Genomic DNA, 16,872 nt, shown 5'->3' with positions numbered 1-16,872 from the left:
AGACCTCTGCTGTTTGATATCTCATGACGATGGTGTGGATTTGTCCCAGTTGAGCACAAGTTTATGAGGAAAATAGAGGAAATGCCCGAGAACAAGGTTCAGTTTCATAAGATTCTGCCCTCGCAGGAGCTCTGAGTGGAGGTCCTTTAGTCCTCTCTGAAGTCAGATCCTCCATTCAGCATAAGATTTCAGTGAAGTAAACATTTACTCCTCTGCTAGCGACAGGAATCATGCTAATTCGTTTAAAGAATTGTATTACCCAACTCTTATGGCAACCCTATACATTGTCGGTGCATTTCAATCCTGTTTTATAGCTGTGGGTACTGACAGTTAAAGTAGGTGCATCACCTGCTTTAAGCATTGTCAGTTTAATTTTGTTGCATATACACTGTTTACACATAGGTAGTTCCACCGCACCCTGTGCCAGGTCTTGGATTTTTTGAAGCATATCTCACATCATATCATAACATTGCTTGTTTAAAAAATAAAATTACATTGTTGCGATGTGAAAACATTAGTGTTTCAATAACTATTCACCAGATGATTTTAAGATTTTCATGAAATCCAGAAATCTGAGTTGTTTACAATGCTTTCGTCTCTACGTGGGCATCCTAATGCTCATACCATTTGAAATAGGTGGATTCTTGAGGATTTTCTGGTTTCTGGTACCCCTTTCTTAATGAATCTCCTTCCACAGCGGTTGTATATTCACAATGGAACCCAGTACCTGTTGCCTTAGTAAGCTATGTCTTTATCTTCTTTTTTAATTAAGAGAACTTTATTCTGTAAAGCCTCTTCCAAGTTTTGGACTTTGCTTGTTTCCTGCATGAAGGCGAGTAAGACAAGGTCAAGTCAGATGGAGAAAACAGTTGACTCTGGGTAAACTATGTCTGTGAGGCAGTCCAGAGAAGCTCAAAGAGGTTGGTGACATATAACTCCTTAGACACATGTAGGAGGCAGCATGTGGAGAAGGGATTATGGTTACAACTTTTTTGGAACTGTAAATATTATTTTTATCTGGCTGAATGTAAAAAGAAATCATGGAAAGGAATTCGTAGGAGACTTTTGTCATGCCTACAATTCTTTAATAGGCAGGCATTTATAGGGCCACTGCTTTATCCAGTAGGAAGTTGATCCTTAACTGAGCTAAAGTGACTCTCTGCCTCCAATAACCAATTGAAAGAAGATTTTTGGTTTTCAATTGGTGTTGATATTCAGTATTATTTCATATTCATTTCAGGTGTACAGCTAGTGGTTAGACATTTATTTAAATTACAGAGTGATCCCCTAATTAATCTAGTACCCACTTGGTACTATAAAGTTATTACAATATTAATGACAATATTCCCTATGCTGTAATTTATATCCATAAGACAATTTCGTAACTATCAATTTATGCTTCTTAATGCCTTCACCTTTTTCACCCAGCTTTTCAATCCCCTCTCATGTGGTAACCATCAGTTTGTTCTACGTATGAGTGTGTTTCTCTTGGTTTTTTATTTTGTTCTTTTATTTTACATGTAAGCGAGATCATTTATCTCTCTGTGTCTGACTTACTTCACTAAACAAAATATCTTCTATGTCCATCTATATCATCAGAAATGGCAAGGTTTCATTTTTTTCTTTTATGGCTGAGTCCAAGAACTAGTTTTTCTAGCTTAAGTTTTCTAGCAGTTTTCATAGACCGAGTTCATACTTTAATCTTCTCTAGAGCTTTTTTTCACCTGCATCTTCCCTCATAGTTTCCTGGCTGCTTGGTGGGGAAACTTTACCACTAAAGAAAACACGTTCATTAGACAATCCGATTAGGTTTTCTCCTTTATTGTTCCTTAAGCTACTTTCATTAGATTTTTTACATTTCCTTTTTTCCCTCTAGATTAGATTTTAAAGTGGAGAGAGAGGATTGGATGGTACCCTTAAAAGCCTCTGACTACACCTTAGATCTGGGTCAGCAAACTATAGTCTGGGGTCAGATCAGAAACAGAAAGGTCCACCACTCTTTCGTACATAAAATCGTATTGGAACAGCCATACCCAGTCATCTTACTACCTTGTCTATGGCTACTTTTACAGTGGCAGAGTTGACCAAGTGACTAAGCCATTAAGCCCCCATAGCCTATAAAGCATTTATTTACTCTAGGGCCCTTTACTGAAAGTTTCTGACCTCTGCTTTAAATGCCTGCATGTAAAAGACACTCAAGATATTTGTTAAGAAAAAAAACCTATTTTCCTCTTCAAGGCAAAAATTGGCCTGATTCCAAATTAAGCTGCATCTCTCAAGAACTCAAAGCAATGGTCTCCTAACAAAGGTTCTATTTTCCATTTAGTACAGTTGAGATTCCAAAAAGCTCTATCAGGATAAAATGGTGCCTGGTGAGAAAAATAAAAAAAGTATACATTTTTGATTCTGGCCTTCACTGATCTGCTTTTGTGCCAGATATTACGTTTGGGCTTCATACCGTTTTGAGCTCTATATTTGGGTAGTTCTGAGACCTTTTAATAGATGTTTGAAGTCTTATACCCTCTCTGACTCTGGAAAGAGCCGAAGATGCTACCTGGCGTTCCTTCTCATGAGAAGGAATCTTAAATGGTCTAGTCTACCTTCTAGCTAGACGTGTAATGTATAATAATAGTCTCTGTGACCCAGAATACACTAGTGGGTGTGAAATAATCATCATTAGGATTTTTGGTCCCTCAGGACTGACTGAATTGAATGTGATTTATCTGGTATATATTCTGGCCTGGGTACTACTGTTTAAGTGTTAGTCATTCACCACTTATAAGACCGAGACAGGTTCTGGCCCTGGACTTCTCCCCTGCTTTGCAGATGTTTATGAAACTACACATATCTTTCAGGAAGGGCTGGTCTTTTCAAAGGGCTTCAGTGCTAGTTGCGGGTAATCTTTTTTTTTAAAACTCTGACTCTCCTGGAATATATATGTTTCAGTGCAGCTGTTTATTTTTAGCAAGCTTGTCCTGAAGCCCAACCTTGTCAGACTCTAGCTATCCAAGGACAAAATACTGAGTTCGGGGTGGAAAGGGAATGCGGGGCGAGAAGGGGAGATTAGAGCCCCATTCTGCCTAGGCTCGGTCCCATTGGTTGAGTTCATGTACAGGCCCAGCACAAAGCCCTGGTTTTCTGCTGTTTGATTAATCCTTGCTTTTCTGTTGATTCTAGCTCCATCTGAGGTCACTAATGTCCCAATACCACCTAACATCTCTACTTCTGCTCCTACAACATCAGCAACCACACTGAGCCTCACGACAGGTAAAGCGATATGTTTCTGAGCCCAGAAGCTTTCTAATGACAGCGTGTAGGCCACCCAGGGCATTGTGTTAAGGCAGAAGTACGTCGTAGGGTAGGGCTCTTCCCTGGTTTTCAAAAGCGGCCCTCACAGCGTTTGTGAACGCCTGTGCTGTGTTACATGCTCCTTTCGTACCTGTAACTTTTTCAGAGTGAGGGGACTTGTAGTGTTTTTGAATCGGATTCTAAATGGATTCGTTGTTAGCCAACCCACCCCAGACCTCTGCTGTTTGATATCTCATGACGATGGTGTGGATTTGTCCCAGTTGAGCACAAGTTATGAGGAAAATAGAGGAAATGCCCGAGAACAAGGTTCAGGTTTATGAGATTCTGCCCTCATAGGAGCTCTGAGTGGAGGTCCTTTAGTCCTCTCTGAAGTCGGATCCTCCATTCAGCATAAGATTTCAGTGAAGTAAACATTTACTCCTCTGCTAGCGACAGGAATCATGCTAATTCGTTTAAAGAATTGTATTACCCAACTCTTATGACAACCCTATACATTGTCGGTGCGTTTCAATCCTGTTTTATAGCTGTGAGTGCTGACAGTTACAGTAGGTGCATCACCTGCTTTAAGCATTGTCAGTTTAATTTTGTTGCATATACACTGTTTGCGCATAGGTAGTTCCACCGCACCCTGTGCCAGTATCTCGGAAATCTGAGTATCCAGAAATCTGAGTTGTTTACAATGCTTTCGTCTCCACGTGGGCATCCTAATGCTCATATCATTTGAAATAGGTGGATTCTTGAGGATTTTCTGGTTTCTGGTACCCCTTTCTTAATGAATCTCCTTCCACAGAGGTTGTATATTCACAATGGAACCCAGTACCTGTTGCCTTAGTAAGCTATGTCTTTATCTTCTTTTTTAATTAAGAGAACTTTATTCTGTAAAGCTTCTTCCAAGTTTTGGACTTTGCTTGTTTCCTGCATGAAGGCGAGTAAGACAAGGTCAAGTTAGATGGAGAAAACAGTTGACTCTGGGCGAACTATGTCTGTGAGGCAGTCCAGAGAAGCTCAAAGAGGCTGGTGACATAGAACTCCATAGACACATGTAGGAGGCTGCATGTGGAGAAGGGATTATGGTTACAACTTTTTTGGAACTGTAAAAATTATTTTTATCTGGCTGAATGAAAAAAAGAAATGACATGGAAAGGAATTCGTAGGAGACTTTTGTCATGCCTACAATTCTTTAATAGGCAGGCATTCATACGGCCACTGCTTTATCCAGTAGGAAGCTGATCCATACATAACAGAGCCCAAGTGACTCTCTGCCTCCAATAACCAATGTAAAGAAAAGATTTTTGGTTTTCAATTGGTGTTGACATTCAATATTATTTCATGTCATTTCAGGTTACAGCTAGTGGTTAGACATTTATTTAATTTACAGAGTGATCCTCTAATCTAGTACACAGTTGGTACTATAAAGTTATTACAATATTAATGACAATATTCCCTATGCTGTAATTTATATCTGTAAAATGATTTCATAACTCTCAATTTATGCTTCGTAATGCCTTCATCTTTTTTACTCAGCTTTTCAATCTCCTCTCATATGATAACCATCCGTTCGTTCTATGTACGAGTGTATTTCTTTTGGTTTTTATTTTGTTCTTTAGATTTTACATGTAAGCGAGATCATTTATCTCTCTGTGTCTGACTTACTTCACTAAGCAAAATATCTTCTATGTCCATCTATATTGTCAGAATTGGCAAGATTTCACTTTTCCTTTTATGGCTGAGTCCAAGAACCACTTTTTTAGCTTAAGTTTTCTAGCAGTTTTCATAGATCCAGTTCATAGTTTAATCTTCTCTAGAGCTTTTCCTCACCTGCATCTTCCCTCATAGTTTCCTGGCTGCTTGGTGGGGCAACTTTACCACTAAAGAAAACACGTTCATTAGAAAATCCGATTAGGTTTTCTCCTTTATTGTTCTTTATGCACTTTCATTAGATTTTTTACATTTCCTTTTTTCCCTCTAGATTAGAATTTAACGTGGAGGGAGGGTTTGGATTGTACCCTTAAAAGCCTCTGACTACACGTTAGATCTGGGTCAGCAAACTATAGTCTGGGACCAGATCAGAAACAGAAAGGCCCACGACTCTTTTGTACATAAAATTGTATTGGAACAGCCATACCCAGTCATCTTACTACCTTGTCTATGGCTACTTTTACAGTGGCAGAGTTGACCAAGTGCAGGAGACCATAAATCCCCCATAGCCTAAAGCATTTACTCTAGGGCCCTTTACTGAAAGTTTCTGACCTCTGCTTTAAATGCCTGCATGTAAATAGACACTCAAGATATTTGTTAACAAAAAAACCTATTTTCCTCTTCAAGGCAAAAATTGGCCTGATTCCAAATTAAGCTGCATCTCTCAAGAACTCAAAGCAATGGTCTCCTAACAAAGGTTCTATTTTCCATTTAGTACAGTTGAGATTCCAAAAAGCTCTATCAGGATAAAATGGTGCCTGGTGAGAAAAATAAAAAAAGTATACACTTTTGATTCTGGCCTTCACTGATCTGCTTTTTGCTAGACATTGCATTTGGGCTTCATACTGTTTTGAGCTCTATATTTGGGTAGTTCTGAGACCTTTTAATAGATGTTTGAAGTCTTATACCCGCTCTGACTCTGGAAGGAGCCAAAGATGTTACCTGTTGTTCCTTCTCACATGAGAAGGAACCTTAAATGGTCTAGTCTACCTTCTAGCCAGATGTGTAATGTATAATAATAGTCTCTGAGACCCAGAATACACTAGTGGGTGTGAAATGATTATCATTAAGATTTTTGGTCCCTTGGGAGGGTACCCTCAGAACTGACTGAATTGAATGTGATTTATCTGGTATATATTCTGGCCTGGGTACTACTGTTTAAGTGTTAGTCATTCACCACTTATAAGACTGAGACAGGTTCTGGCCCTGGACTTCTCCTCTGCTTTGCAGATGTTTATGAAACTACACATATCTTTCAGGAAGGGCTGGTCTTTCAAAAGGGTTCAGTGCTATTTGCGGGTAACCTTTTTTTAAAAATCTCTGACTCTCCTGGAATATATATGTTTCAGTGCAGCTGTTTATTTTTAGCAAGCTTGTCCTGAAGCCCAACCCTGTCAGACTCCTGCTAACCAAGGACAAGAACTCTGGGTTCGAGTTCGAAGAGGAATAGGGCAACAGAAGGGGCGCGGGCAAGAAGAGGAGATTAGAGCCCCATTGTGCCTAGGGTCGGTCTCATTGGTTGAGTTCATGTATAGGCCCAGCACAAAGACCTGGTTTTCTGCTGTTTGATTAATCCTTGCTTTTCTGTTGATTCTAGCTCCATCTGAGGTCACTAATGTTCCAATATCACCTAACATCTCTACCTCCACTCCTACAACATCAGCAACCACACTGAACCTCACGACAGGTAAATCGATGTGTTTCTGAGCCCAGAGGCCTTCTAATGACAGCGTGTAGGCTGCCCAGGGCATTGTGTTAAGGCATAGGTACATTGTAGGGTAAGTTTCTTTCCTTGGTTTCAAATATGGACCTCACAGGATTCGTGAACTCCTGGGCCATGTTACATGCTCCTTTTGTACCTGTAACTTTTTTCAGAGTGAGGGGACTTGTAGTGTTTTTGAATCAGATTCTCACATAGTTTCATTGTTAGCCAACCTACCCCAGACCACTGATGTTTGACATCTAATGATGACAGTGTAGATTTGTCCCAGTTGAGCACAAGTTTATGAGGAAAATAGTGGAAATGCCCAAGAACAAGTTTCAGGTTCATGAGATTCTGCCCTCACAGGAGCTCTGAGTGGAGGTCCTTTAGTCCTCTCTGAAGTTAGACCCTCCACTCAGCATAAGATTTAAGTGAAGTAAACATTTACTCCTCTCCTATGTTTCAGGAATCATGGTAAGTCCTTTAAAGAATTGTATTACATAACTCTTATGTCAATTCTATACATTTTAGGTGGGAATCATTCCTATTTTATAGTTGTAGGGACCAAGGCCCAGAGTCTTAGTTCATTTGTTGTTGGGCATATGGATAGAAAGTGGTTGAGTCAGCATTCAGTCTTCATTAATTTGAAATGAGACTCTGGTTATACATTTTGGTTCGTACCTTCATTCATGAGCACCAAGATTATGTTTGAATGAATTTATCCAGATTTGACATTGTCACTAAAAAAGAATTTGTTTAATTACCCTTTCTTTTCATAGCAGTTAGTGACTTACACATTTTTGCTTCTAGCATCCTTTACTTTATTATGTAGCATAAACTTAAATAAAAGGTATTTATACTTTTAACTTAGATTAAGGCGTTTTACTATTCATGCTCTTTATACTATTAAAGATCAGGTTTGAAGATTCAGCGATTTGGCATATACGTGATTTTTTCAATACAGGCTACATGGGTCACACTTCAAATTTCTGATAGGTGAGATTTAGATTTAATATAAATGGAGAATAATTAGAAGTATGAGTGGGGAAATAGCTTTCCATCTTGAGGACCAGTTTATATTAAAATCTTCTATTTCTAAGATTGAAATGATAACTTTTAGTGAAGATTCTCACAGCCTTCAAAACTTTTATATTTTGATGTGGCTCTGGATTCTGAGGAGCAACAGAGATGTCACAGTTCTTAGCTAGATATATCTAATGAAACATACTGATTTTTCCTTGCCTCTGATTGAACTATGCATATATTTAACCAAGAGGGACTTAAGGCATTTGGTCTACGAACTGAGTTTGGAAGAGAGGACTTCAGGTTAAAACTGCAATTTTTGAGCCATAAAAGTTTGTAAGACAAACAGCTTTGTTCCAGGCAGCTGAACATACTAAAGAGTCTGTATTCTCATTATTGCTTTAGTTTCTTTATACTTAGTTTGACTTAGTTCGTGCCTGCAAAAGTGTGTGGATTAGTGGAATCATTTTGGTGAACATGTTTTTGACTTTGTTTGAAGCAAAGATTCAGAATAAAAGTGTTGGTTTAATGTCTGTGTGAGCACCTGGGGAATATGAATTGTATTATTTATTGCATTGAGCCTTATCCTTATCCTGATAGTGTCCTAAGGAGTCTGAGTTTAGGATGGAGTTGAACGCTGGAGCTAATTCAGTGCAGACATTTGTCTTTACACCACTCCCTGTCTGTTCTCAGTCCTCTGGCACATGCTAGTTGCCTAAAATATGTGTAGATGGTTTGATGTAAGGTTGTAGGATCAGGAGAAGGAAGAAGGATACCCATGAAGACCTAACCTTCGGAAAGAATTTAAGCCCAGGAGGTTTTTTTCGCACAGATCTAAGTTGGAGAGACTCTGGTCATCTGATGTTCTTATAGCGTCTTGTTCTTAGTTCCTAAAGAGAACCACAATTGTTACAGGTTAGAATATAAGAGGAAGACAGGGAAACAGGACAGAACATGAGAAAGGGAGATTAGAAATGTGAAGACTTTGGTAGAAAAGAGGAAACAAAAAGACCAATGAGAGGCAAGGGAAAGCCCAGGTTTGAGAATTATTATCCAGTCAGCATCACAATTTGCTCTAAAATTCTGTGGTGCTCTAAGGGGTTGGAATATCAAGATCTTATAAAGAGGAAGTGACGTACTCTGTGGAGAAGGTAAGATATTTGATGGAAAACAAAGGATTGATTTCAAGAAAGAAAAGGAAATGGAGCCCTGTGTTGGAGAATTCTGAGTGAGGATTTTTGGGTAGAAAAAAGAGATGAGTCAGACAACACAAGAAGTCAGTCTGACAAAAGAAATGACCAGGTGCGACCGCAGAAGGAGCCAGGGTCGAGGTCTACCGGGAAACTTACTTTGAGGGTGTGAATCATTACCAAGGCTGAGACCCTGGGTAATATAGTCACCTTGAAGAGGCTTCAAGGAATTATATATTGTGAGTTTATCCTGTACAGGTCAGTATGTGCATCTCTGTGCAAAAGTGTGTGAATGGATAATTGGGAACTTGAATAAGGTCAGAAAATCCAGATTAGAGTTGTTGTTAAGAGGGAGGGCAGGTTAGCGCAAACTCCCAGATCCCTGTTGCATAAAAATGAAATGTCACTTGTATGGATAAAAGCTCAATTGGGTGTCCTACATAAGTGCACTAGTGTAGACTTTATACATTTAAAGAGCTAGGAGTATAAAAACTGTGAAATAATTCTGTCTTTAGTTGACTGTCCAGATCATTATCTAGGTCAGATTTATTCATGATTATGAAATACCTAGATGGTAGTGCAATGCCTCGTTGACATCTTTGGATGTATTTCTGAAAAAAGAGCTGAAGGTAATTTCTGATTTTAGTCTCGTTGTCTCCTTTTGTAGGGATGGGACTTTTTCTCTACAAATAGAACACAGCTCTTTGATTTTTTTCATTCCAGAAAATATTTCATCTTCTCCAGTGCAGACGACAGAAACCCAGCCTACCACTCCACAGAAAACATATACGACCAGCTTACAATCGAACTCTTGCCTAACAGGTAACTTCATTTATTTCCTGATAAAATTTCTTTACTGGGCATTTAAATTTAATAATCATTGTTGTGTTGTTGAGATCACATATTCTGGAATAAGACAGATCTAACATAAGTGCCAGCACTGGCCCCTGCAATCAGCGATGTGACTTGATCAAAAGTTTTGCTCTCTCTGAATCTATTTCCATTATTTGTAAAATGGAAGGAACATCACTGATCATGTAGAATCCTTGTGAGGATTAAATGAGATAAAGATCTTGGCACAGAGTTATAAGGGTGACAGATATAATAGCAACTATGACTACTACTTAGATGTCCATAGTACATATACGTGGCTAGCATAGGTAGCTTGCATGATTTGGGAACATCTACATGCATATCTCTATTTTTCTAAATAAAACAAACCAGTTTTGACTCCAGACTTACTACTAGGCTTGCTCCCTTGGCCCAGAGCTGTGAAACAATTAAATGCAAATCACCAGTCACCCATGTTTATGTTTCTTCTCAGCCTCAGAGCCTACTGTATCCAGGAGGCTCCCCTGCTTCCTTGCCAGGCTTGCAAATGGACACTTTGAGATGGGTTGAGGGCATGCCCCTCTGAGAATCTGCTGTTCTCCTTCAACATGTCTTCCCCATTCTCCCCATTCTGGACAGGTCCCATATACTCTCTCCTTTCTCAAATGTAAGATTGATGGGTCTTTCCTGTGGTGGAGAAAGGTGATACTGAATCCTGTCATCTTTTCCATCTAATTCTGTTGCCCATAGTGGTAAGTGTGGTGAGTACCACATGCTGAATCCCTCTGTAACACAGAGCTGGCCATGTGTCCTTGTGCTTGTGTTGCATCCAAGCAAGGTCAAACCTTGCAAGACTCCTCATGTATATGACTCACTGTACACAAGAGTGGCCACTCTGTAGGAGGCCCTGAATGGCTTATCTTCTGCCAAATATTTCTTCAAGATGGTTAACTTAAAATGGACCTACAGTGAGATTCAGACTGGGACCTATTGAGTTGGGATTTCATAATGGTGACATTCTGTTTCGAAAGTGGAATCCTTAGTGGGAAAAATTTCTAGACACATAAACATAGTGAAAATAGATAAGAACACAAGGTAACAGCAGTGGGAGCAGTTGCACCCACACTTTTAAGGGTGTGAGGAAGAAGAAAGCAGGAGTGGGAATCATTCTCTAAAATGTCATGTTCACTAAAACCTGGTCAAGGTAGAGCTTTCTGGGATAGAATAGACATTGGAGCAGCTGTGTCCCCATGACTTGTGTTTGATGCCTTCTTGGCGGTGTATCTGAGGCTCTAGAGCCTAATCCTTGCTGTGCCTATCAGCTTTCTGTGGGCGGAAGCCTCAGAGAAACAAAGAATGTTAGATTTGGAGATTTTGGTCATCACATGGCCTGCCACCCATCTTTGACAGTGTATATGCCAGGAAAGCATCACATGTTATCTCATTGAATTCTTTAAGGCAGACCTTATTTACTGATATTGCCAGACTGGGGAAGCCCTGTGGCTTTGTTTTCGAGACAGCTCCAAGTTCCTCTGCCAGTTACTAGCTACACGGCCATGGGCAAGTTGTGGCTTTCCTCACTAGGTGTTCCTGCCGATAGAAGGGCACGATGGTTGGAAAGTCGATGCTTGGAAAGTCGTTGCGCAATGTTCCTCCCTGCACTGAACCTTCTATTGTAACATCATAATATGTAGTCATAGCTGATACTTATCTGGAGCGGTATGAAGTGCTTTATGTGCACCATCTAATTGAACAGGTTTATGAGATGGGTGATATTAACAGCTTATTGCTGTAGTTCAAGCTAAGTAGCTAGAATTACACACACACATACACAAATAAGTGCATGCAAAGGACCTTGATCAAGGTCACATTCCTAATGGACATTGTCAGCATTGAACTCAAATTTCATCAGACTCGAGTTCATGCAATTTTTACTGCATCATCCAGTTCTAGACCTGAAGGACTTACTTTAAGGTCATAATGCAAATCAGAAACATAGCCTAAACCTAAGTAGTGCCTTAGGCTAAAAGCAGTCTCAGAATGAGCAAAATTTAAACAGAGTAGTAATGTAAACATATACAGGGATATGATCATTCCAATTTATTACCATTGAGTTTCTATACCTTTGTCAGCAGTTAGGGAATTTCAAAGACTTGTAGTGTTTTCATTTGATGGGAGTGTGTGGTGGTCATGAGCAGAGGCTATTGTCATTTACTAGAGTTGGAGACTTATTTATCCATTCCAGGTCTGTTTCCTTATCTATAAAATAGGTTTAAAGAAATTGTCATAAGGTTGTAAAGTGCTTAGTATAGTGTAGATACTCAGTAAAAAGAGAATTCTACATTTGACCTAGGAAGGCCAGCAATATATTCTCTGTTACAAAATAGATATTTCAAAGCACTATTAAAATTTGAACATTCTAAATGTTAAGGAACAATATCTTCTTATATTAGGCTTTTAGGTAATGTATGATATACCGGTTTTATGTCTGATATCTAGGCTCATTAGCTTATAATGTAGGAGATATATGCCTCTTGATTTAGATAATCTTAGTGCATTTTACTTACATTTTGAATGTAAAATCAATGTACTGTCCATTCCTGATAGAGTAGTTTGATGTTTAGATGTACATATGGTCTCTGGGATCTCATTGCCAGGTTCTTAGCTGGCATACAAATATCAGTTATCTACCTTTAAGTGGCATTCTTAACTTAGTTCCAAGAATACCTCTGTGCCCCTAAAATTGAAGGTAAAACTTTGTATGTTATGCATTTTTCTCTCATTCAAAAGTAAAGTGGGTTCCATTTTCACAGGGTCCATGCAAAATGGTTAATAAATACAACCTTATAGGATAAACCAATAAATGTTAGTAACTTGGTATAAGTCTTGTAACCTGCCACATTTGGCCATATTATTATTCAGCTTTTCATCCATCACCAGAAATCAGTGTGAATACATTTAGTGTCTGCAGCGAAAATTTAATAATTTTTGTAATTCTAATTGATTTTCCTTTTTGTTGAGCAGATGGGAATGGCACTGTGGCACAGCCTTCAGATGGCGGTTGGCAATACAATGAAACTGTAAGCATGTTCCTTCTTTTATTAGCCAAATTCACTTGTATGTCTCTCTGGAAGCAAGTTCTATTTAGAGATTCCTTCTGTATGACTGGCCCAGAGATTGATTCTTTTTAGTTACAAGACAAGGAAGAAAAGAATTTGTTTCTTAACTAATGATGCTTTAATTAATTTGAAAAGTTCATTTAGATACGAGTAGACCGGTTTGATAGAGATACCTGATAAGTGATATTTTACTGACATACGTGAACACCAACACTCACGCACTGTAGACTTTGTCTCCTGGCCAAAAATTGGACCAAAAAGAATGAATTAACTCAAGGAGAGTGAGTTAACATAACATACCCAGGAAGCCTTTGGTCATCATTTGGTGAATAACATGTTTTGAGTGCCTCTGGTGGCCTGGTGACCATTCCACACAGAAATATTATGAAAGTGGTAATGCGTGTGCTTAAATACAGGCCCTCTAATATCCTTTTCCAACCCAACATCATGCTATATAGAAATTTGGAGGCCACTTCTGAGTTTTTCTATACCTTAACCTCCACACAGGATGACTTATTAAGGTATCAATCCTGGTTACAAGTGGTGAGAAATGACAGCTGGGTCATAGTAAAAAAAATTCAAGTCAGGCAAGGTGGAGCGATTTAACAACTCACATGGCATGGACCCTGATGGATGTGGGCTGAACTTGTGCATACCTTCTAAATCCCAGAACTGCTACTATGTAAGTGATTTTATCTTACTCTATAGCCAGGCATACGCTGAATTAAAAAAAAAAAAATCATTCAGAATGGTGAGATTGTTCTTGACCTGAGTTACCTGTTGGACAAGTATGTTTAGCAACAAGCAGAAGCAACTTAGAAGCAAGTTCATGATGGGCCATAGCAAAATTGTGAGCTTTTTGAGGCTTGATTCTGAGAATGTTAAGATGAAAACATGAAGCATACAATTTGACCCAGTAGGTCCACCTCCTGGAGATTTAAACAAAATTCTATATTCTACCCAGTTGCGCAGAATTTTAAGTTAATTGTTCATCAGGGCCGTGTCCGTGGGCAGCTGAATTCAGATCCATTTATATAGACATAAATAGAGTCTTGAAGTGACATTAAAAACATAAGGACTGTATTAAGGACCAAATTAATGTTTGAGCGCATACACACAGCATCAGATAGTATCACCCTGTCAACTTGTATATAAATAAATATTGCTTTTTTTCTTTTTTAATAAAATAGTAGGTTGTATTTATTAAGCTATGTATTTTAGTTTAGTAATTTTTTTTAAAAAATGGATTATTTACATATATTATAATAAAGAGCATCCTTTGAAGTGTGCAGTGAGCTTTGATAAATGTATACATCTATATAAATACCATTCCAAACAACATATAAGATATTTCTACCTCCCCAAATACATATTACATTTCAAATTGTCTTAGAATTTCACCATGGTTACAACCTCAGATTATTTGGTCTCATCCTTTCTTCATGGTCTAGAGTAGCCAAGGGCCAGTAAAGGTAAACTTATCTGAGTATGCTATTTTAGGAAATGTTTTCTACCCATAATTCTAACAACATGCTTTTTCCATCTTCTGATGTGTCCTTAGCTCGTGTGCCTGGAACAAACTCCACAGCTGACCACCAATGAGGCATTCTACGCTGGAATCTCTATCACCGCCATGATATTGCTCACTATTTTGGCTGCTGTAATTTCCAAAAGTAAGTCGTTCAGGATTGTGCCTAAGGGGACAGAGAGGGTTCTAGAGCTCAACTGCCTTGGTCTAAGCAGCTCCACAGACCACCTAATTCTGATTTAACATAACTTCTCTGTTTCATAACCCATACTTTAAAAGAATATATATTGGCCCATAAGGGGAAAAATGAAATTTAAAATCTCTATAGGAGAAATTAAATATGAAGAAATAAGAGTTTCTTGGGTAGAGCTGGGATTTGGAAGCGAAGAATAATATATTGAGAGTTTTACAAAACTCACTTAACCGAAGAGGGGTTAACACTGGCAGGGAAACAGATTTCAGGGTAAAAGTAGAAGAAAGGGTTCTAAAAAGTAACCATTGACTTGTGTATGTGTGTAACCAGCCTCCAGGAAAGAACCACAATCATAGATTTTTAGAAATGAAATATAAGTGTTAATAATAGCATTAAGGTCAGCTGGGGCATGTGAGTGAATACACTAAACTATTAATGAACATATAATAATTTGCGCTAAGGGGTTTATTTGGGTCGTATATATTCCAAAGGAGTTACCTGAAGAAGTTATTGGGTAAGAGCCTAGTCCGAGTTGTTTGTTTGTTTTTTTTTCCCCTTTTTAAAAACATTCTTCCAAATTTACTTTTTTTAGGCTCTGGCTCTATACAGAATTTGTTCATATTAAAGTAATAACAGGAAAAAGATTTTGTTTGAAAAAAGATCTAATGAGTTCTTTGACTGACATGTTTATTTTCTCTTCAACTCCTCTCAATTTAGAATATTTATGCACAAGAAAAAAGGTGTTACAAATAAGGTAAGTTAGAAAGGGTTTGTGTCAATGCCTTTCAGTGTTCCTTCTCTAATCAAAACAAAGAAAAATTTCTCTGTCCCTTTCCTCTTGCTCCTGACCTTTCCATTTTATACCCTGGATCCTGAAAACTAGTTTAACACGTGTCTCCATTGCTGTCCACAACTTCCAGTGATGTTCTTAGCTTTCTGTATTTCCCTGGAATATGTCATGAACTGCTTCAGAAGGGGTACCTCAAACCTAAAGTCTTCGAGTAAGGGAACCAAATCACAAATTTTGTTTGACAAAACATTTGAATGAGTTGTTTGTTTCTTTATTTCATTTAGTAATTTGTTTACCGAATGCCTGTTATACATTCTAAAGAGTTGAACAAAACAGACAGGAAACATACAAGCAAATAAACAGGGTCCTTTTAGTGCTTCTAGACAAATACCATGGACAATATAGAGCAGGGTCAATGGACTGTGTGAGTGATCCCTGAGGAGTAGAAGGCACCTCTGCAAAGATCTGCAGGGAGACGACTCCAGGCTGGAGAAGGCCAGCAGCACCGTGGTGGGGCCAGTGCCTCCAGTTCTCCACAGTGCCCTCATCCCCTGTTCTTCCATCCCCAGCCTGCTCCGCTCCTTTACTTTGCTTATCGGGCCTCATAGACATTTGAACTTACAAACCCATTTTGTGAACCCAGCCTACTGCCTAGTTAAAAGTTCAGTCCCTTTTACTTGCATCCAGGCCTTGTGGTCATCTGCTCGAACACCTGTAATGATATGAAGCCACTGCTTACTTCCAGTTCCAAGTAGCCTGCTTCATTTATTTCAGCTTGGGCTTTACGCAAGGTGTTTCTTCGATTCAAAATCAATCCCTCTGAGGCTGCCATTCATTATTTCTAGTTCTTTTTCATTGGATATTTGCACACAGTCTTTCCTCTGTTGTAGTTAATTACATGATCCAATCCACAGAATGTGCCTTGAACAATACCCAGCACATTTCAAGTGATCCATAAATGTTGGCTTCAGTTATTGCAATCATGCCCTTCACAGCAATAAACTTGTGAGACAGGCACTATTATTCTCACTTTATAGATTGGAAACAGGTTTAGGACTGTTAAGTGACATCCAAGGATACCCCACACAGCAGGTAAAAGACTCAATCATAAGTCTTTTAGAGTCTACATCTCATACTTATGGAAGTTTTTTGACTGTCCGCTTCCAAGAATAGAAGGAAAAAAATACTCCTTAGAGACAGAAAAGCGTGGAATATAGCATTATTTTACTTGATTTTTGTCCTTCACTGTTAACATTTGCTTTATCTCTACTTTCTATTACTTAATAAAAACACTTACTGTAGGAAATATTATAAAATGTAAAAAAGAAAGAAAAAACAACAAAAATTAGCATTTCCTCATGATTTTTTTTTTTGGCAGCTGCATCACACTGACTCATTTCGAGCTATTAACACCTAAGCTATTTTCACAGCTGTGTGACTGGTCCATTTAAAGATCGGAGCTGTACACATCATTTCTGGGCAGGTTTAT

At 38.6% G+C, this 16,872-nt stretch overlaps 1 protein-coding gene across 4 annotated transcripts in view; it reads left to right on the top strand.

The window, feature by feature from the left end:
• The window catches only part of HAVCR1 (hepatitis A virus cellular receptor 1), a 34,849-nt gene that overhangs the window by 14,792 nt on the left and 3,185 nt on the right, over positions 1-16,872 (top strand). For 2 of the 4 annotated variants that reach the window (XM_039876451.1, XM_039876450.1), the window contains 6 exons: positions 3,178-3,267; positions 6,605-6,694; positions 9,646-9,744; positions 12,778-12,833; positions 14,434-14,545; positions 15,311-15,347. In XM_039876451.1, coding sequence (XP_039732385.1) covers positions 3,178-3,267; positions 6,605-6,694; positions 9,646-9,744; positions 12,778-12,833; positions 14,434-14,545; positions 15,311-15,347 — 484 coding nt within the window. The remainder of the gene's footprint in view (positions 1-3,177; positions 3,268-6,604; positions 6,695-9,645; positions 9,745-12,777; positions 12,834-14,433; positions 14,546-15,310; positions 15,348-16,872) is intronic. The other 2 variants (XM_039876453.1, XM_039876457.1) reach the window with 2 other exon arrangements.

This window comes from Pteropus medius, unplaced genomic scaffold (genome assembly GCF_902729225.1).
Source record: "Pteropus medius unplaced genomic scaffold, Ma_sr-lr_union100, whole genome shotgun sequence".
NCBI lineage: Eukaryota > Metazoa > Chordata > Mammalia > Chiroptera > Pteropodidae > Pteropus > Pteropus medius.
Note: the sequence above shows the minus strand (reverse complement) of the source record. Positions and strands in the feature narration are given on the sequence as shown.